General features: G+C 43.7%; 1 protein-coding gene across 1 annotated transcript in view; it reads right to left on the minus strand.

Annotated features, from left to right (window-relative positions):
• NECAB1 (N-terminal EF-hand calcium binding protein 1) overlaps positions 1-18,663 on the minus strand; it is a 202,104-nt gene extending 183,441 nt beyond the window's left edge. Inside the window, exons 1-2 of the mRNA XM_056137282.1 lie at positions 18,482-18,663; positions 6,950-6,974 (exon numbers count right to left, since the gene is read on the minus strand). Coding sequence (XP_055993257.1) covers positions 6,950-6,974; positions 18,482-18,580 — 124 coding nt within the window. The 5' untranslated portion in view covers positions 18,581-18,663. The remainder of the gene's footprint in view (positions 1-6,949; positions 6,975-18,481) is intronic.
• Between the last annotated feature and the right edge of the window lie 3,263 nt (positions 18,664-21,926).

The following is a 21,926-nucleotide window of genomic DNA, read 5'->3' on the forward strand; positions in this document are numbered from 1 at the left end:
AACTAAAAACTAACATGTGAATCTTTAAGGTAAACCATGCTTAGCTGTAATAGCCAGAATCTGAAAAAAAACCTGAGTGCCCGAGAACAGATGACTGGTTAAAGAAACTTTGGTACATTTACAAAATGGAGTACTATATAGCTGTTAGAAAAGATGAAGTCATGAAATTTACATACAAGTGGTACTACATGGAAAGTATCATGTTAAGTGAAATGAGTCAAAAGAGCGGGATAGACACAGAAAGATTGCATTCATTTGGGGAACATAAAGTAACAAAATGGGAGACTAACACCCAGGAGTGGCCGAGATTAGTACCAGGAATTTTTGCTCCATGACTTGGAGACCACACACATGCTAGGGGAAAAGGAAGCTCAGACAGAGAAGGGAGCACCAAATAAAGGGTGTGGGAGGATCCTCCCAGGATGGGAGAAGCATGCTGAAAGTAGACTATAGACCAAACATGATTGCCTCTCAATGCCTCTCTTGCAAACCCCAGGACCCAAAAGAGAGAGCGAGAACAAAAGGGAATGCCCTGCCACACAGGCAGGGTGGGATGGGGGGAATGGGGGGTTGAGAGGAATGCTGGGACCCGTGGTGGTGGAGGATGGGTGTTGGTGGAGGGATGGATACTTGATCATTGTATAACTGAAACCCAAGCACAAAAATTTGTAAGTCTATAACTGTACCTCATGGTGTTTCACTAATAAAAAAAAAAAGGCTTAGCTGTGATCTTCACTAGGTTGGAGAAATTATACACATTTTAAAAATTCATGTTTATTCCAACTTTATGTAGGTTCACCAGGATCTAACTCTATTGCAATTCCAGAAGATGTCTAATCAAAGAAATGGTGAATTTACATATGCCTCGGGGGGGGGGGGGGGAAGGGAATAGGACTCTTTGAGTAGCCAATAGCTTTGTGATTTGATTGTTTCACCCATTTTCCCCAAGTGAAAAATTAGTGGTAAATGATGAAATGAAAATCAACTTTACGTCAATATGCATATCCAGGGCTTAGTCTTTCACATTTTGATCTTTCTGTGCAGTTAGAATCCCTGATTAGACTCTCAAAATGGACTGTGGTACACTGGAGGTTGGTTAATGATGCCTGACTAAGTAACACATCAAGATGCAGAAAAACAAAAAATCACAGATTTCCAAAAGGCGTTGAAATGTTCTGTCTTTAAGGAAAATACTCCAATTTACAGAATATTTATTTCACCCCTTTAACCGAGGTTACATTTTTATGTGTTAATTGACTAAATCAAACTTTAAACAATGAAATTGAAAAGTACTTCACAATTCTCACTTAATGTGTTAACACTGGTTTTATAGTGATCCAATGAAGTTTTCAAAAAATTCCCAAATGTGAACTTCTCTTAGACTAGAGTTTTATTGCCAGAGTTATTTTCTTGAAGTGGAATGTTTATTGTAAGAGCTACAATTCTTGGGAACAGAGATATTGCCAGTAAGGTGATTGCCTTGCATGCAGCCAACCCAGGTTTGATCCTCAACACCCCCACAAGGTCTTCCAAGCACAACTTGCAGTGATCCCTAAGCATAGAGCCAGCTGTGAGTCACTAGCATCTCTGAGTGTGCCCCCCCAAAAAAAATGGAGTCAAAATTCTTTTAGACTACCAAGAAACATCTAATGTACTAAGTCAATAAAACTACTTTACATTGAATAATCAAAAGATTATATTCAAATGTTTTTAAAGAGTCAAATTATAGTTTCAACTATACTTATCTACGTGTGGAATAATATAAGTACATATTTGCATATAATATAAAATAAAAAGCTCAACAAATTAGTAGTCAGACTGAGGTTCAAGAATCCTGGTTACAGGAATTTTACTCCATGACTTGGAGGCCAACCACACATGCTAGGGGAAAAGGGAGCTCAGATAGAGAAGGGAACACCAAATAAAGGTGTTGGGAGGATCCTCTCAGGATGGGAGAAGCATGCTGAAAGTAGACTATGGACCAAACATGATTGTCACTTATTGCCTCTTTTGCAAACCACAACACCCAATAAGAGAGAGAGAACAAAAGGGAATGCCCTGCCACAGAGGCAGGGTGGGGTGGGGGGATGGAAGGTGGGAGGGATACTGGGATCCGTGTTGATGGGAAATGGGCACTGGTGGAGATTTGGGTATTTGATCATTGTATAATTGAAACCCAAGCACAAAAATTTGTAAGTCTGCAACTGTACCTCAGGATGTCTCATTAATAAAAAATTTTAAAAAAGAGCAGGTAGATAATAAAAGAAAAATAAATAAAGTTTGGTTATTGTAGCTTGAAAAAGAAAGAATCCTGGTTACCTCTTTAGCATACAATGTAACTCAGAAAAAAATTTGTTTAACCTCTCTTTCCTATTCATTTTTTAAGATGATGATATAAATTTTAAAAAGTTAAAATGTTGAGCACTTACTTCTGCAATTACTACAATTTGTGAGATAAAGACTGTGTTATAGGCATAATCTCATTTAATTATCAAGTCAACTTTGTAAGAGAAAAAATATTATCCTCCATTCATAGATGAGGAAGCTGAGTCAAGGAGAAGTGGAGTAATGTGTTTAAGGTCATATTCCTAGGATTTATGTTCTCACTACTGTTCTAAGTTATCTATTATGTAGACTTTAATAGAATTACCAAAGCAATAATAGAATGGAGACAAATAATATGATTTAAATAATACTATTAACTAATACATATCAGATAAATAATAACAATGCTTAACTTGATTATATCTTCTTCAGTTTTCCAGGTCAATTGTTGACAATAAACCTCTAATAATAAGGTCACAAATATTTATTGAGCACCTACATTGTGACAGGCATTTTGCTAATCATTTTTGGTGGGAAAGAAATAGGAGTGGTCTTTGCCCTGACATGCTACAAAGGACAGGAAAGTGGAGAGAATTAAAGTTCTTTGAGGAGTGGAAGGCCATCTTAATTAATCATTAAGTGGGGATCAAGACGCTTCCTATACAATGTACCTATTTGATGACCAGGAATGCAGCTGACACATATCCAAAGCAGAACTCAAAGATTTAATTCATTACCCTAAGCATTTTCATTATGTCTTTCTCTAAGGTTAAAAATCATCTTTTAGCAGATTTTCCAAATGCCTATTTTCCAATCTCAATTCTACATGGATATAAGTAAGCTTCTCCTGGAGTTTTGCATTTCTAACTTTAATTCTAGACTCTTTCAATCAAAGCATTTCTGTCTCTGCTAAGCAGTCCTATTTTGAGGTCTATCTTTATATCCAGGATTCCAGCCTGTGATTTTAAAACACCCCAAACCAGGGGCCAGAGTGATAGCACAGAAGGTAAGTTGATTGCCTTGCATGTAGCTAACTTGGATTCTATTCCTGGTGCTCCAGAAGGTCCCTTGACCCCATCAGGAGTGATTGTGAGCACAGAGGCAGGAATAAACCCTCAGCATAGCCAGGCATGTACCCCCCCCAAACACCATCCCCTAAAAGAAGCAGAAATTTTAAAATAACCCAAATCAAAAATCTCTCCAAGACCCCGTTATTCTAGCTAGTCATCACTCATGTAAAATTAACACTGGAAAATGGGCATTTGGTAAAATAGAAATTTTCCCAGCAGCTTCTCTTTCATGCCAGATAGACTCCAAAGGCTAATTCTGTACTCCGGCAGGCCAGCCATCAAACTGCTTATCGACCCGTCTTCCCTTGGTAAATGTGTCACAGGTTCTGCAGTCCACAAGGGATTCTATCACATGAGGGTCTGTTACCCAGAGATCAAGGAATGTAGCAGCTGCTTCTTTGCAAATACAGAATGTGATGAACACATGGTGCAGAAAGATGTTTTTTTAAGCTGATATTTTCTCATTTACATTTGATTATCCAGTATCCCTTTTCCTTTTTTTTTTTCAAGTTTGCATAGTAAATAGTCTCTCCCCAACAAAACAACAACAGCAAATATCTCCACTGGAACAGAAACGGCTGGAATGTCGCTATAAATGTCCAACAGTCAAGGCACAATGGCTCAAAAAGCAGTTTCGAGCTTTCTATGATGACAGTGATAGCAATGCTGAATCCTAACAACAGCAAACTGAGCAGTATAATGGTTTGGTTTGGTTTTTTAATTATTTAAGCACCATGATTTACAAGGCTGTCAATGATAGAGTTTCAGGCGGACGATGTTCCAACACCAAACCACCAGTGTTAATGTCCCACCGTCTTCCAGGTCCCCTCCCACCCCCCAGCCTGCCTCCTTCAAAGCACATTTTGAAGTGTGATTGTGTCTCATGCATACAGTCCTGTTGGCTTTGGCAGTTTGGACATCTACAGATGTAAATCTCGGGGGCAGCAGTGGGGGCTGTGTTTGGCTTGATTGCGGCCCACTTAGATTCATTCCTGCCATGCCATATGGTCTCCCAAACTCGCCGGGAGTGATCCCTGGGTGCCGAGCCCAGAGTAAGCCTGAGCATGACCAGGTGTGGTCCCAAAACAACAAATTATATTTTATGTCTGTGTGGTGCTAGTCTGGGTGCATATATGTATTGCCTTCTTTAAAATTCACAAAAACCTCTTGACATAGAAGCCACTATCTCCATTTTATAGAAGAGATGTTAAGGGTGAAGAGCTTTTTACTTGCCAAAACTTCCTGATCCCCCCTCCCCTCCATTTATACAGAGAAGAGGAAGGAAAAGGGCAAAAGACAGGGGTAGAGTGGCCAGAGAGAAGGGGGATGAAGAGGAACTGAAAGGTCCTCTGTCATTAGAAATTCATTCAACGAGTGTCTAGGGGCGGGCCATAATGGTTCCTATAAGACAAGTTCCCTTCCCTTGAGAGCCATGTGTGTAAGTGACTGTAAGTGACTGTTATCCTTATCCCCAGAAGGGGCAACAATCAATTCATGTCCAAGTGGGGAGAGCACAGAGAGAGGGAGGTACCCAGCCTGGGGGATCCCACTGACCTCTCAGGTGCAGCCTCCTGTGAGGAAAGAGAATGAGGGTTCCCAGCTGGTTAGGAGATGAAAGATTAGAGCAGGTACACGTCCAAGCAGGAATCATCTCTGTAAGTGTGGCCAGTACAAACGCCCAGTGTCTCGGGGGACTGGTGGAGATGATAGGAATAAGGACAAGTGACAGCTTTGGCCGCATATTAGACCTGGGGCTAAGGACAGGCTTCAAGGTGTGTGGAAGGGTCACTGTCACTGCCCTCCCATTGTTCATCGATTTACTCGAGCGGGCCCAGTAACGTCTCCATTGTGAGACTTGTTACTGTGTTTGGCATATTGAATATGTCACAGGTAGCTTTCTGGGCTTTGCTGTGTGGGCGAGATACTCTGGGTAACTTGCCAGGCTCTCCAAGAGGGGCAGAGGAATCGAACCTTGGTTGGTCAGGTCGGCCACGTGCAAGGCAAACGCCCTACTGCTGTGCTATCACTCCAGCCTTGTGGAAGTGAAATACCAGGATATCCAGGAATAGGAAATATGGGACTGCACAGGACTACTTGGGACAGTCAGAGCAAGTAGCCACTCTATACCACGTGATGTATGAAGGCATCATAAAGTCCATTAAATCATTCTGGGTTTTTTATTTTGAAGTCTTTTTATATAGGACATGTTTTAATGCCTAGAAGAGTGATAAATGTCAAGATAATAAAGACCTTCCATACTTGATCCAAGAAATGGGCAGTATGACCTGAGAGAACTAGGGGTTTGTATACAGAGGAAGAAAACACGCATTAATGAGCTAGCAATAAGGAGGGAGATGCGAGGCTGGTGGCATGGAAATATATGGGCTATTCACACTGCACCGTGACTGTCGGGCAGAAGGCTGATGGTGAGAGAAAGGGTGATCGCATCATTATGGCTGTCTTAACATTAAATCAAGTCATTCAGAGGGGAAAAGTGCCACTGACTTGATAAGCTTCCAATCACTCTGACATAGTTTGAGAAAGCATTTTGATGGATATACAAAGTTAAATAGTAGAAGGATCTAGGACACTTTTATTTCTCCGTGGATTAACATCTTTTCTCTTGAGTTAAAATGCTGATAGCACCAGTTAAGCTTTTCTTGATTCGGCTGTGTAGCGGCTAACTAGGCTGTAATGTGCGTCTTTAAACGGCCTGCTTTGGATTCTGTCTGTAATCTCCCCTAGATAAGAAATCGTATTTTAAACAAAGAAAAGGACTTCTGGTAAACTAAATTTGCCAGGAAACTCTTTGTCAACAATAAATGTCTATTGTGTCCTTCTACTATCACAGCAACATAAACTCAATAAGCTCTGATTTGGTACCCATAGAACAAAATTTATTTTGGAGTCAAAGGGTCAAAGATTATTGATTATGACAGCGTAGAGATGCATCATTTATATGGTAGTTGGTTTACACATTTTTTTCTTGTTAGTTTCTCTTTTCTCCCTTTCTGTAGATTATTAGTCTCGGTACATTATTATTTCAAGGTCAAGACTCAAGGAGTAAAACTAAATCTGGTAATGGATACAGAAAAAGGTCTTAGAGTGCAGAAGCCAGCCCCAATGATTCTACTACATTTAGTTTGAATACTCATGCAGACTAGCTGCAGATCTGTTCCTATTGTTTAATTTCAGCATTATATCTTGTTAAATCTAAAGCATAATGCATGCAAGGCACTTGTTCGATACCTTGTATACAGTAAATATTCAAAACTAGAAGATATTAGTACTTTAAAATCAAAGCAGCAATAGGAAACTCAGAACCTAAATAAGATGGTTCTTTCTTTCTAAGGCATAAATTCCCCCTTCCCATCAAATATAAATAGTTCTTTCAACTTCTCGTGAATATTTGATGCTATGAACTTGCCTAAATCTCTTGGTGGAAAAAGTTAACATTTTATGTGTCAATTTCTCCACTCTGCCTTATTATTCATTAAAAACTGATTTAAAAGGTAAAATATTAATGAACAAAAGCTATATATTTTTCTTCTTACCATTTTTGTCTGCTCGCCTCAGTATCTGAAAAGGAAAAATAAAAAAATTAATCATGATTTTTTAAAAGATATTGTAGTAAACATTCCACTTTCAGATTACTTACCCATTTTCAAATAAGAGAAAATCCAACTTTAAATAAGTATCAATCTACCAAATAAGATATTACCATAATAGTCAAAAACTGAAACTCACCCAAATGCCCATTAATAAATCAAGTAAGTAAAGGCCCTTCCGTTGATCATCGATTTGCTCAAGTGGGCCCAGTAACGTCTCCATTGGAGACTTTGTTGTTACTGTGTTTGGCATATCGAATATATCACGGGGAGCTTGCCAGGCTCTGCCGTGTGGGCGAGATACTCTCGGTAGCTTGCCGGGCTCTCCGAGAGGAGCGGAGGAATCGAACTTGGGTTGGCCATGTTGGCTGCGTGCAAGGCAAACGCCCTACCGCTGTGCTATCGCTCCGGCCTTTTTAATAAATCAATATACAAACAAATTTTGATATATCCACACAGTGGAGCAGAGCTGAACAATGAAAAAGAATAGCTCCGGGTGCAAATAATAACTTCGATAGATTGCAAAGTAGTCATGCTGAGTAAAAAAATCTAGATAAAATAATATCTACAAAATGCTTTTCACTTATGTAAATATGGGAAATTGTAATAGATCAAGAGTTGTTTAGGAATTAGCAGGCAAAGTGGTAGATTACCAGAGGACATGAAGACACTTTATCCATGTTAGATTTATAGTCAATAGTGATGATGGCTCGAGCGATAGCACAGCAGGTAGGGCATTTGCCTTGCACACGGCCGACCCAGGTTCGATTCCTCCATCCCTCTTGGAGAGCACAGCAAGCTACTGTGAGTATCCTGCCCACATGGCAGAGCCTGGCAAGCTCCCCTTGGCATATTCAATATGCCAAAAACAGTGACAACAAGTCTCATAATGGAGATGTTACTGGTGCCCACTTGAACAAATCAATGAACAGGAGGACAGTGCTACATGATGACTTTATAGATACATTTATGTAACAAATCACCAGATTAAATATGTGCAACCCAATCATATATGTGAGTTAATCATATATTAATAAAACTTAAAAAAAGTCAAAAAATCTATTGTGGATTAACAAGTATTTGTATGTAAGTATAGCACTATGATTTTGCTTCTATGCACTAACTATATTATTTAGAACCTACTCTGTTACTTGTATTGGCAGGGAAGAGGGGTTGGGGGCCATACCCAGCAGGTGTCAGGGGATATTCCTGGTTCTTTCTTTCTTTCTTTCTTTCTTTCTTTCTTTCTTTCTTTTTTATTTTTTAAAATTTTTATTAGTGAAACACAAGGAGGTACAGCTGTAGACTTACTTACAAATTTTTGTGCTTGGGTTTCAACTATACAATGATCGAGTACCCATCCCTGCATCAGTGCCCATTTTCCACCACCATGGATCCCAGTATCCCTCCCACCCCACATCCCCCCCCATCCCACCCTGCCTCTGTGGTAGGGCATTCCCTTTTGTTTTCTCTCTCCTTTTGGGTGCTGTGGTTTGCAAAAGAAGCATTGAGTGGCAATCATGTTCGGTCTATAGTCTACTTTCAGCATGCATCTCCCATCCTGGGAGGTGGTACTCTTGGTTCTTTTGCTCAGGAGTGGTGTGTGGAGGACCATATGCAAACAGAAACTCAAAACCTATCACAGATGCTCCATTCTCATGGAAGGCAAGTGTCTTACCTCCTGCACTATCTCTCCATCTAAGGCTATCAAAGTTAAGCAGAGTGAGCTTAGCCTGGTCAACAAGCTTTCATCACCCCCTGGCTACATAGTCTCTACTCAAGCAAAAGCACATAAAAAGGCATGTATTTTGTTGGCTTTGGAGCTCACACTCATCCGTGCTCAGGGCCTATTCCTGGCTCTGTGCTCAGGCTTACTCCAGGTTCTATGCTCAGGGTTCATTCCTGGCCAGTCTCGAAGACCAAACCCAGACTGGCTGCATCTTACATGCTCTGCTATCTCTCTGGCCCCCGCAGCTGGTGGTCTTCCTGGAGTTATAGAGTTACCAGTTGACTCAGAATCTGGTACAGTGAATGAGTAGCTGTTTACCTTTTTGCTATCTTATTGGGTTGAACTGTGTTGAAACCCAAAGCCCCATTAACTCTGAATGTGACTTGGTTTAGGAATAGAAATTATGTTAATATTAAACTAAGAGGAGATCTCACTGAATTGAACCTTAAATTCAAGCATTTACGATTTCTCTAAGGTGAGATTCAGAGATGTGGTAGAAGAGAGAAAGGAAGAGGTCACGTGATGACAGAGGTAGATGAAAAAGTGCTGGAGTTGCAAGCCAAGAAATGCCAGGGTCTACAACTGTACCTCATGGTGTTTAACTAATAAAAATTAAAAAACAAAGAAATTCCAGGGGCAAACAGCCTCCCCAGACGCTAGAGAGAGGCGAGGGACACATTAGCACTGCAGCTTCAGGGGAAGCATGGCTCTCCCCACATCGTAATTGTAGCCCTCTCTCTCACCTGTTGTCAAAAGAATACATTTTACTGCTTAAACCACCCTTTGTGTAGCACTTTGTTATGGCACCCTGAGGAAATTAATCCAATATCTAATAACCTGGAAATATACATCTCTGGAGAAAGCTGTGTCCAGAAACTACAGGAAGGTAGATCCTGGGGGACACTTTTTGAATCCCTATTTAGGACATCTGAAAAGATGCTTTCCGCCTTTCACTACAGGAGGGAATGAACTGTTATTTGAAATCTTTGCAAAGAGAAGCTAGATTGGTTTCTATGTTGGTAACTAAAAAATGGGTCCTTAATTATAGGGAAAATATGGTAATAAAATGCACAATGATGTCTTATATAACATCAAAGAACACGTTCCTTCACCACATTGTAAGTACAACCTTTAAACGGGGTAAAAGGGACACTTGAGGATCTTTTACCTAAACTATGTGGAATTATGAATAAGTACAAGAGCTGCTCACTTTTAACTCATTACTTCTTGGTGGCCAGCATGAATCACGAAGAGCTTTCATTACCAAAGTGCTGTTTTGCTGCCTGCTACTACAGAAACACAATATTCCCTTCCTTCTGTTCACTTCATGGAGAAGAGTGATGAATTCACTACTACAGTGTGCTTTATTAAAAAAATACTACTATTATTACTAGAAATCTCACCTGTTAAAATTTTCGAACAATAGCCTTTTATTACCCTGACTGTACATGTGGCATAGGAAGTTGGCCATTTTTGGGAAATAATTCATTTAATTATTGCAGTAGGATTGTTTTCAATAGTAAGTAATGTCTGTGTTTAAAGCAGAACAAAGCACACATTTTTGGGAGGGCCACTACTCCTGGCGCTGCCCAGGGATCACTTCTGGTAGAGCCTAGGAGACCACAAGGGGTACCAGGGATTGATCCTGCATCACTGGTGAGTGAGGCAAGCCCCTTACCCAATGTACTATCTCTGCCGGCCCGAAAACACACACTTGTTACAACACAGACAATTTCTTGTAGGAATCTAGGGGAAGAACCTCTATTTATCAATTTCTCCCTCAAAAATATAAAGTCTCTGTTTTAAATCAGGGAGACCAAAACACACTATTCCTTATCTTTGACAAATGCTGATTCTGTTCCAAGTTCTGTTGTGTCCTTATGGGGTGAAAGTGTCAAGAATAGGAAAAACACAGACTGAAACCTGGACTTCACACTTCTATCATTTCTTTTCATCAAGAGCAATCTTAAATAGCATTCAGACTCTTAGTGAGGGAAGAAATTAAGACAGAAGCTTTTGCAATTAAGACAGTTCTTTGTAATTAAATATAAAAAGACCGCTATTGCAAAGTTTGCCTCTGTGTCCACAGAGTCATATAAAAAAAAAAGTGCACTGCAGATAGCAACTGAATTAATAACATTATGATACCATGGATTATCTCACTGGTTGCTATCACAAGATACATAGTAAAGAGGCTTACATATATTATCAGACTATTATGAATGCAGTTGATGCTGTGTCTTTACAACAAGTTTTATTTTATTTTATTTTATTTGCTTTTTGGGTCACACCCAGCAATGCTCAGGGGTTATTCCTGGCTCTGCACTCAGGAATTATTCCTGGAGGTGCTTGGAGGACCGGACCATATGGGATGCCAGGGATCAAACCCTACCTGTTGTACTATCGCTCCAGCCCCTACAACAATTTTTAGATAATATAATTGACTTCAAAATAATAATCGCAATCAATCACAACCATCCTGTTATTCGTCGATTGCCTCGAGCAGGCCCCAGTAACGTCTCCTTCGTCCTAGCCCTGAGATTTTTTTAAAAAGTGCCATATTCAAGGCTCTTTCAGAGTTAGGAGAACGAGACCCTTCATTGTTACTGGTATTTGGCATATTGGGTATGCCATGGGGAGTTTGCCAGACTCTGCCGTGTGGGCAGGTTACATTCGGTAGCCTGCCAGATTGTCCAAAGTAGGAATGAGATAATAAGATGTCATAATTCACGGCCGCGCGCTTCCGGGAGCTGGGTTTTATAGTCTCTGAGTCTTGGCCGTTGATGGGATTACACGGCACCAGGGGGCCAGTTGGTGGGTGTGAGCCCCGCCTACTGGAATTTGGAGGATCTAGGTGGGGGATGCTCAGCCTGGATCCGAGTAGGCTGAAGGTACACATGAAGGTACCTGCAGAGGAACAAAGGCATGCAGGTCCCGGGGCTGAGATCTCCAAGCCTACTCGGATCTGGGCTGAGCATCCTCCACCCAGATCCTCCAAATTCCAGTAGGCGGGGTTCACACCCACCAACTGGTCCCCTGGCGTTGTGTAATCCCATCAACGGCCAAGACTCAGAGACTATAAAACCCAGCTCCCGGAAGAGAACAGCGCAGAGTCTCCTGCCCCTGCACCTGGCTGTCCTCGTCAGGGCCCCTTGGAGGGGAGCGGGTTGAGTTTTCCTCCCGGCCTGACCAGGGCTCCAGCAGCCGAAGACTTCCAGAACCAGCCACCAGCATGCTGAGACCACTCTCCGACTTCAAAATATATTCACTGATAATCTGAACTAAAATTACTTAGTTCCTACCTGAAGTTATTGAAGGTAGGTGTTATAAAATTTTGATGCAGTCATAACTCACTAAACTAGTATTTGCTAAACACCACTTCCATGTACCATTAAAATTAGTTCAGGAGGGATCAGAGAGATTGTACAGTGGGTAGAGCACTTGCGACCAACCCGGGTTTGATCCCAGTACCTCATATGATTTCCTGAACCAGACACAAATGATCCCTATTCACAGAGCCAGGAGTAAGTCCTGAGCACTGTGAGGTGTGGCCCCAAGACAAAATAATAATAATAATAATAATAATAATAATAATAATCCAGTCTAGGTCAAGAGGTGATAAAGTAATGAGGGGATAAGGTCAAGGGCATTTTGGGAGTGGTGGGGTGCAGGACCTTTGTACATCAATTCTATAAACTTGAACACTACCGTAATACTATTACTTAAACTGTACTTTAAAAATCTTATTAAAATAAAAGATAACTGACCAGTCAGAGGACTCCAGAGAATCTGGAGGTGAGTAAATACAGGGAAGTAAACTCCAACTAAGTGTATAGTCATATCCAGAGGGTAGTTTTATTTCCAGGTCACTCGGCATCATGGCACAAAATGTAGGAAAACAGGCATGGAAATAAGTGGCAAGTAGGGTTGAAAAAATTATGCAAGGCAAACTCCCTCCCTGCTGTACTACCTCTCAGGCCTCCGTTTTCTCCATTTCTCTATTTTTCCCTCCCTCGGTCAAACAATCTTGAATGTATAATACAATCCAACTATGTTTTCTTTATTTCAACTGGTGCAAAGTAGAAGAGTGACCTCTGCCTTGTCAATAAGGAGGAAACAATGGGCTCCACTGCCACTCATTCTTTCAACAGAAGATTCTCAAGACAGCAAGTGTGCCGGAAGTGAAACGGGTACGTGGCTGTAACTGAATTCTATCCCAGAACCAGTGTGCCTGGAAATTTGTTTCCACCGCATAATTCTGGTCCACCTACATAGCACACATATGAGCATATTACGGACATTGGAACAAAGTGTCTTTGCACAGAGAACTGGGCTTCATTTTCAGGAAATCCCTAGTTTTGCAGTTCTATGCCTTTTGTGTTGGAGCGATAGCACAGCGGGTAGGGCGTTCGCCTTACAAGCGGCCAACATGGCCGACCCGAGTTCGATTCCTCCGCCCCTCTCGGAGAGCCCGGCAAGCTACCGAGAGTATTCGATATGCCAGACGCAGTAACAACAAAGTCTCCAATGGAGACGTTACTGGGCCCGCTCGAGCAAATCGACGATCAACGGGAGGGCCTTTACCTTTACCTTTACCTTTATGCCTTTTGTGTGTGGGGGGGAGGGGGGCATGCATGTTTGGACCTGGGAAGAAGAAAAAGACAGATCATAGAGTCTCCCCAAACAGCTTTGCACCACCAGCAACTCACCTACCCCTTCCATTTAAAAGTCAAAAGAAGACCAAGGAGATAGGAAAAGTGTCAGGGTACCTGCGGAGTGACTGAGTGATTAGTGACAGTGACGTTGGAGGCACTTTCAGAATGACCCTTGAGAACAGAGCCCTGAATAGTCCCTGAGCACCTCCAGGTATGGTAGTTCAGGACAAATGCTCCACAGAAAGAAAAAACACAGCAAAACTGTCTGGGTAGCACTGTAGCTCTGTTCTCCCGTTATTCAGCGATTTGCTCGAGCAGGTCCAGTAACGCCTCCATTGTGAGACTTGTTGTTACTGTGTCTGGCATATCGAATACGCCATGGGGAGCTTGCCAGGCTCTGCCCTGCAAGCAGGATACCCTCGGTAACTTGCCAGGCTTTCCAAGAGGGGCAGAGGAATAGAATCCAGTTGGGCACCTGCTAGGCAAATGCCCTACCTGCTGTGCTATCACTCCAGCCCACTGTCTGGGTAAAGGCAATGAAGAGATGTGGGCAAAGCTGCAGTGAACTTGATCTGGAATGTCCCTTGCGCTGGAACATGGGCTGAATGTTCTTCCCTGCTGCCCCTTTTGGGTCTAAACACCCACAGGGGCTCTTCCTGATATGCAGCCAGGCAGCAACCTGGGGACTAGTTGCAAGAAGAAAATAACTGTCACCTTCCTCGTCCTTCCATGAAGCTGCTCTCTGGACTCAGGGGCCCAGAGTGGACAGTGGTGAATTTGATCGGTCACCGTCAATGTCACCCGGGAACAGGGAGTCAACCAAATTTGAGGGCTGCACATGGGCGATGGCAACAGATAAAAGGAGACACTCAGCGGTCTCCGTCTCTCTGTCTCTGGCTCTGTCTCTCTGTCTCTCTGTGTCTCTTTCTCTGTCTCTGTCTATCTCTGTCTATTTCTGTCTCTCTGTCTCTTTCTCTGTCTCTGTCTTTCTGTCTCTGTCTCTCTCTGTCTCTTTCTCTGTGTCTGTCTGTCTGTCTGTCTCTCTCTCTCTCTCTGTCTCTGTCTCTCTCTCCCCTCCTGTCCCCCCTTCTCTCTTCCCATACTGCCTGCAGACTGCAGGACCCCGTAGGGCTGTGCACCCAGACAGAATGGCCGAGGGCAGCAGGCATCAGAGGCCCAGACAGAATCCAGGCAAAAGCCAGTATGTCCAGGGAAGTTCAGATCCAGGCGAGGCCAGGAGTCTCATCCATGTGCACGAGGCCACCGGTGAGGGTAAGCTAGAACACGGCTTCGGGGACACAGGCCAGGGAGGTCCCAGAGACACAATTCCAGAGTAGGAGCGCGCAGCTGGGCTAGAGCGCGCAGGCCTGGAGCAGAGTGGGCGCGTGGGCAGGACGGGGCAGTGCTAGGGCAAGCGATGGTGCCCACGGGCCAGGGGGAAGCCCGGGCGTGTGGGGAGGGACCCTTCCCAGCTTCTTCAACTGTGCCGTAAATGCTTTTAATCTTCAGAGTTTTGTATGCAGATGTTCACGCAATTCTCAAGGATCCACCAGCGCTGGAAAATCCACTTTTGCACTAACACAGGGACAAGCTTTGGTGATGGCACCAGGCTACCAAATGCGTCCGTAGATATTTGAGAATATTCACGTGAACTGGGACTTAATGAAATCATTCTTTTAGGAAGAAAAAGCAATTAAAATGGCCAAGTAAAGAAACAGGCCCCATATTTAGTTTTGATTTTGGATTTTGGCTATTGTTATTTATGGTCATCGACTTGCTCGAGCGGGCCCAGTAACGTCTCCATTGGAGACTTTGTTGTTACTGTGTCTGGTTATTTATGGATTTGGCATAGAACACTGATATAATGGTAAAAGGTCATATATATGGATAAAGACCTCTCTCTCTCTCTCTCTCTCTATATATATATATATATATATATATATATATAGTAGGAAGCTGAGGAGGAAATGGAAATGTACATTTCCAGCTTCCTACCCTAAGAAGTCTTATTTAATATTCACAACAACCACCTTTAGAATTCGTGTCACACTTCTTACTGGTAAGGATTTGGAGATAAAAAAAAAAAAAAGAAGCAAAAGGCCGTATACATGGTAAATCTCTCTGACTTTCTGGTGATGGCTGGTTTCTACCAGCTGACTATGTCTACTCATGTCAATAATAGTAACCATAAAGATGTCTTGAAAGATTAATTATTCATTGGAATTAGAATATAAACCCTGGAAATCAAAGCTTTGCTGAAATTTGGACACTGGTCTGTGTGACAAAGAAAATTCTAGTTGGTAACATTTGTGCTACTCTTTGGAATAGGAAATATTTGTCACCTATTTATTATAATCAGAATAGAATTCAAAAAGCAATCTTCCTTAGCGATGCTATTAGAATACATTAAAAGTAATCAAATAAAATTGCATTTTACATTTTCTTTTCTGCTAAAAGCAATATGATCTAGAAATAAAAATTCCAAAATTCCTAGGTTAAAAAACCTTTTCCTTATTTCACTAGAGTTGTAGAATTTTCACAAAGTATATTGAAGAAAAGTGTAAACAAAATTTTTTGTATCTGAGAAAAACATCCAACAGCAGGGTTTATTTTTTTTTAGACTTTAACATACAAGCATGTTAACACTTCTCATTCTCATATGAACCCAGATTTTTATTTTTGAATTCTAGAAATAGATATAGAAAAGCAAGAGTTCCAGTTTAGAGAATGTTCATCTCCTCAGGACAGGAATTTCATGCTTTAGAACTGCAAAATTTGGGAACAATAATGTATATAAAATAGGAAATGAGGGACCAGAGTGAGGAACAGTGAGTAGGCTGGTTGCCCTGCATGTAGCCAATCGTGTTGGGCCTCCATCATCCCATATGGTCCCCAAATTTCTGCCCGGAGTAATTCCCGAGGGCAGAGCCAAGAATATTCCCTGAATATCACTAGTTGTGGTCCAAAAACCTATATACATGAATATACAATGAGATGTTATTTTCTCTTTACAGTTGAGTAATGGAATAATAAATGGAAAAAGACCTCAGATCTTGAGTTTATTTCTATAGAATTGAGACAAAATTCTGGGTGCTTGGTTGATGGGTGTGGTGTTGGAATGACATGACCAAAAAGGTGAATTAACAATATTGTAAATCACAGTATCTCATCCAAAAAATGGTAAAGAGAAAAAAAGAAAGAAAGGAAGGAAGGAAGGAAGGAAGGAAGGAAGAAAGAAAGAAAGAAAGAAAGAAAGAAAGAAAGAAAGAGAAAAAAGTCACAGTTTGGACCCTCGGGCTAAGCTTAGTATGTGTTTCAGGGAAGATGTTTTTTCACTGAGATAGCTACAACGCATTCATCCTCACAGCATCCCCAGAATTTACTATTTACTAGCCACTTTTTAAAAAGCACGTGATCTAGGGGCCACAGGGAAGTTGGTGTCAGAAGTGAGAAAGAATGGAAGGTGGTCTCAGAGTCAACTCCCAGCAGTTTAGCTATTGACCCCCTAAACTGCTGGGATTCAGGCCCAGGAGGATTTCCTTCCCAGGAGAGCAAAGGTTCAGCTCTCCTGGAGCTTTGGATCTGGAATGGCCAGAATTCAAGGGAACAGTTAAACCATTAGCACCAATAACACCATCTAATTGACCCAAGCAAATCAGAGTTGATTGCTCCTGTGTAATGTAATCCATCCTACAGAGTGAAGGAATGGGAAAATGGGAATGAACACTTGGATTTGGGTGGGAAGATTTGGCAGTTCAAGAATGCCGGGATATCCAGACACATCTTCTAGGTGATTTGACTCTGCATTATCCCCATCATTAACTAACCCTGGCTTTAGAGCAGGTTTTAATTTTTTGTTTAGGTTTTGTTCCCTATACAAAAAGAGTCCCACAAAAAAAAAAAACATTGAAAATAGGTTTAGGAGGGTCTCTCTGTTCATCCCTCTCAGCTCTGCTTCACCCACTGATACTGAGAATCGTATTTCCCCATAATTTTTGTCTTTCCACAAATACGCATAGCCTCTGGGGTCCTCATCTTGATTTTCAAAGGACATAACTCAGGGAGGAACAAACGTTCAATACTCCTTTCCTTAATCCCCTTCACCAGTTCCCAATGTTGCCCAAACAGAATTCTAAGAAGTGACCAGAATTATTCCCACCTTCGCCCTCCTGGACATAGCGGGGATGGGATAACTGGGGGTGCCCAGGGAGGCAAGAAAAAACACAGAATCAAAAGGTAAAGAAAAGACCTGGGCGGGAGAGAGCAAATAAGACAGAAACAGCAGGGAAGCGAAGGAAAGTAAAAGGTTGGGGGGGGGGGGGGGCGGTGGAGAGGAAAGAAAAAAATATGCTCCAAGGCTAGAAACCACAGCACAGAAAGAAATCTGGGGTGGGGCGGTCAAAGAAAGAAAAATCCTCAGATCAGACAAATGGAAGGAAGGAGTCTTGGATACAGAAGGACCCGTGGAGGAGCAGCCCAAAGGCAGGAGTGAAGAACGTGACACTAGTCGTTGCACTTCGGAGGAGGGGGACCGGGGAGGCGAGGAACAGGGAAGAAAAACAGGAGGGAAGGAGGTGTCAGCGAGAACAGAACCATCTTAAAGGAGAGCCTGGCCGTCTCGGTGTAAAAAATAAAATAAAATAAAATAAAATAAAAGGCGAGCAAAGCAAAGACGGTCAACGTGCTTGCTTGCAAAGTAACAACAGCGCAGGGAAGGGGCTGGGGGCAGCGCGCAGGACACCTTCGCCCCTGCAAACTGGCGGGGTCCTCGGAACCGACCCTCACGGACAGAGCAGCTCTGGCCTGGCTCCGAGACTGGGAGTAGCGGGGGTGGGGGGATGGGGGGGAATCGGAACTTTCTGCCCCGCGCTGCAGCTGCGGGACAGCCGGGTTCCAAGTTGCGTGGCTGTCGGGTGCCCGGCGCCCGCGTTCGCTCGGGGAGGTCCCGGGGGCCAGACAGGGGCCGGGAGGGTGAGCGGGGGGAGGTCTGGGGGCTAAGGGGGTGAGGACCCCAGGCCAGCACTGGCAGAGGAGCATCGGGGGGCCACCCTCCTCCCCGCAGCGCAGAACCCAGATGCCCGCTCGGGTACTTACGTCCAGGAAGATGGACATGCCCTTGGACAGCTGCAGGGCGGAGCTGAGCTCTTGCGACGAGTTGGTGGAGGACGGCGACGTCTCCCGGGAGTCCTCCATCCTGCAGCCGGGCCGGCCGGGCGAGGGTGCGGCCGCTGCAGCAGGCGCCGAGCCGCGCTCCGCCGAGCCGCCCGCCCCGCGCGCCCCGCGTTCCCACGCGCGCCCCGCGCTCTCCGCGCGCCGCCCCTGCTCGCCCGCGCCGGGCTCCGCGCGGTTCTTAGCAACGCGCAGCCCCCCGCGCTGGGGTGCGGCTCCGACCCCCGGCCTCGCCGCGGGGCCCAGCCGACCCCAAGGCAAGGCCACAGGCGACGAGGGAGCCGCGTTTGGAGAGAAACGTGTGGAGACGGAGGTTTGGGGGAACCTGCAACTGTTTCTTTCTCCCCGGCAGCCCTGCGCTAACTGTGCTGGAAACTGCATGAAAGAGCGAAGAGCGAGCGTTTCCCCCACCCCACCCCCAAACAGACTTGTTGGAGACAGGCCGGTGGGCTAAGGGCTGTGTTCTGGTCGGCCTTAGGTCCGCGAGGAATTTGGAAAGCTCTGGGCGAGCCACCACTGGGATTGACTTCATCTGTTTTCTGGGCTCTAACAAGTGGCTGAATCTTGAAGCAGCCGTTTTTCCTTACCGGGGAAAATGATGATAACCTCAGAGGGTCCAGGCTGGAATGTGGCTGTTCCCCTCCCCCGCCCCCTCCAACCTGTAGCCATGGATCCCCGGAGAGTCTTTGTGAATATGCAAAGTCCCACACCCTCACCCCAGGTTTGAAAGCAGAGCTTTCAAGAAGGAGACCCAAGGATTCCAGCCTGCCTTGACCCCAAGGAGCTGCAGGGCAGCTCACCTGGACTCAGAAAGAGGAAGGCATTTAAGGCACAAAATGAAGGACACTAATTGTTTGCAGGAAATGCACCCGGCACTTTTCAGTGCTATCTGTGTAGTTGAAAAGGCCAGAGAGGGATGACCACACAATTTTAACACCCGGCCAGAAATTCAGTGGCACTCTCCAGTGGAGAATAGGCAGGTTGCCCCTGAAGGATTGTTGTGATGGTTGGGATGAATGAAAACAAAAGTGATGTGAGTCTCTTCTACTGCTAGGTGGGTGAAAGGCCTCACCATTTCACCCTCTTTGACCATGCTTATTCCTAGAGTGTGGGGTTTCTTGCAAGAAATTTGATCCCTGGCCCCTGCTGTGTGGAAGGCAGTCTCCTCTCCAGACCATGTGGCATGTGGCAGCCTAGTTGAGTCCAACCCTGAGTCCTTGTCTATGCAGCGAATACCTGATTGATGAAGCCATTCTCCAGGTGATCTCAATACCACTGGAGTCATGCCCAGCTCTTTGTGCCACCCTGGTTAAGACCCCAGCTGGCACAGAGCGAAGCCACACACCAGCAGTGCTGTTGTCAAGGATGTTTTCACTATGTGCCAGCTAAAACCAAGCGGCCAGCTCTGAGAATGGGGCAGAAATTAGGTTTCTTACTCAGGATGACCCAGCTGACTTCCTGTTCCAAAGACTGGTTTGCCAAGAAATCAGAAGTTTCACCTTAGGGCTGGAGAGATAGGACAGCAGGCAGGGCACTTGCCTTGCATGCAGCCAACCCTTGGCATCACATATGATCCCCTCAGCTTGGCCAGGACTGATCACTGAGCACAGAGCCTGGGGTACCCCTCCCCCAAAAGAAGAAAGAAAGAAAGAAAGAAAGAAAGAAAAAGAAAAAAGGAAGAAAAAGTAAAAAGAAAGAGGAAAGGAAAGAACATCATTTTATAGGGTATCTGATGGGGGAGGGGAATTTGCAGGTAGTTGATAGGAAGACCAAGAACAGAAATTCTCAAGCAGTGCCATTTAAGAAGCAAGGATTAGGCTAGCTCAAGGACATGAACACATTTGAAGGACATTTCACAGTGGTTATATGGCAAGTCTATGACATTCAGAATCAATCAGTAGTTATATCATGCCACCTAGACTCAGTTATCCCTGGAAGCATTTGCTCCTCTAGTTAGTCTGTTTGAAATGTAGACAGGACTCTAATTTCCCTCATTGCTATGTACCTTGTCTGAATTTGTTTGTTTGCTTATTTGAGGACCAACAGCAGTCATGCTCGGGGATCACTCCTGCTAGTGCTCGGGACCATATTCGGGTGCCAAGAATCAAACCAGGTCAGCCATGTACAAGCAAAGGACTTAACCCCTGCATGATTCGTCCAACCTGTCTGAATTTTTGACTCAGAATTTGGGAGTATTGAAAAAAAATGTTCACTGTACCAAACAGAGAGTATAGCAGGAATGGCGTTTGCCTTGCATGCAGTTGACCTAGGTTCCATACCTGGCATCCCATATGGTCCCAGGAGCCTGCCAGGAGTGATTCCAGAGTGCAGAGCCAAAAGTAATTCTTGAGCACTGCAGGGTGTTCCCCCAGCAAAAAAGTCAGTGTTCTGTACAAATAAATCTAAAGACATCAAAAATAAATAAATAGGGGCTGGAGCGATAGCACAGCGGGTAGGGCGTTTGCCTTACACGCAGCCAACATGGCCGACGCAGGTTCGATTCCCAGCATCCCATATGGTCCCCCGAGCACCACCAGGAGTGATTCCTGAGTGCATGAGCCAGGAGTAACCCCTGAGCATCGCCGGGTGTGACCCAAAAAGAATAAATAAATAAATAAATAAGCTTTTTTTTTCTAACTACTGTGGACTGAACTAGTTAAATGCAGTAGAAACATGAAATAATACCTATGCTTTACCCCAGATTAATTTTTAATTAGCACATAATGGGCCCTGAACACTGATCTTTTAAAAAAAGGTTTTTCAGGTGGTTTTATGTGCATCCTGGATTAACTACCCCTGACCTGCTTTATACTAAACATACAGAGAATAGGCTATAGGGTGAAGACACTTGAAGTCCAAGGATGCGACTCAAGCGTTAATTAGAGACGGAGGCAGGGACATTAGAATTAATCAGAGCAAATGTTGATTGGAGCTGCACTTTAGAAATATTAATCTGGCAGCTTTGTGTGTTTTTTACCTTAATGATAGAAACTCTCATTAGCCAAACTTTTCTTTGACAGCTGCTCATCAAAACAATTTATAAGATCATCAAAAACAGACCATCAGATGGAAACTGGTGACTTAAGTTATCGAAGAAGAAAAACTGCAAGGTTTTTCCCATCATATCAAGCTCCCCAGTTTACAGAAATACATTGTTTGCTCTTGCGTGATGAGATGGAGGATTGAAAAGACTTTCTGCAACAGGCACAGTGATTCTAGCTCCTACAACCCAGCCCCGTGGGTCCGACAACCCTTAAGTTCAGCTCTGCTGATGATATTTTTATGCAATCCATGGTAGCAAGAGCAGATGAAAGCTTTCTCTGATTATAAATGAATAAGAGAAATCATCAGTAGTCATAATTCAAATACA

The sequence above is a fragment of the Sorex fumeus genome, unplaced genomic scaffold (assembly GCF_029834395.1).
Source record: "Sorex fumeus unplaced genomic scaffold, SorFum_2.1 ptg000002l, whole genome shotgun sequence".
Taxonomy (NCBI): domain Eukaryota; kingdom Metazoa; phylum Chordata; class Mammalia; order Eulipotyphla; family Soricidae; genus Sorex; species Sorex fumeus.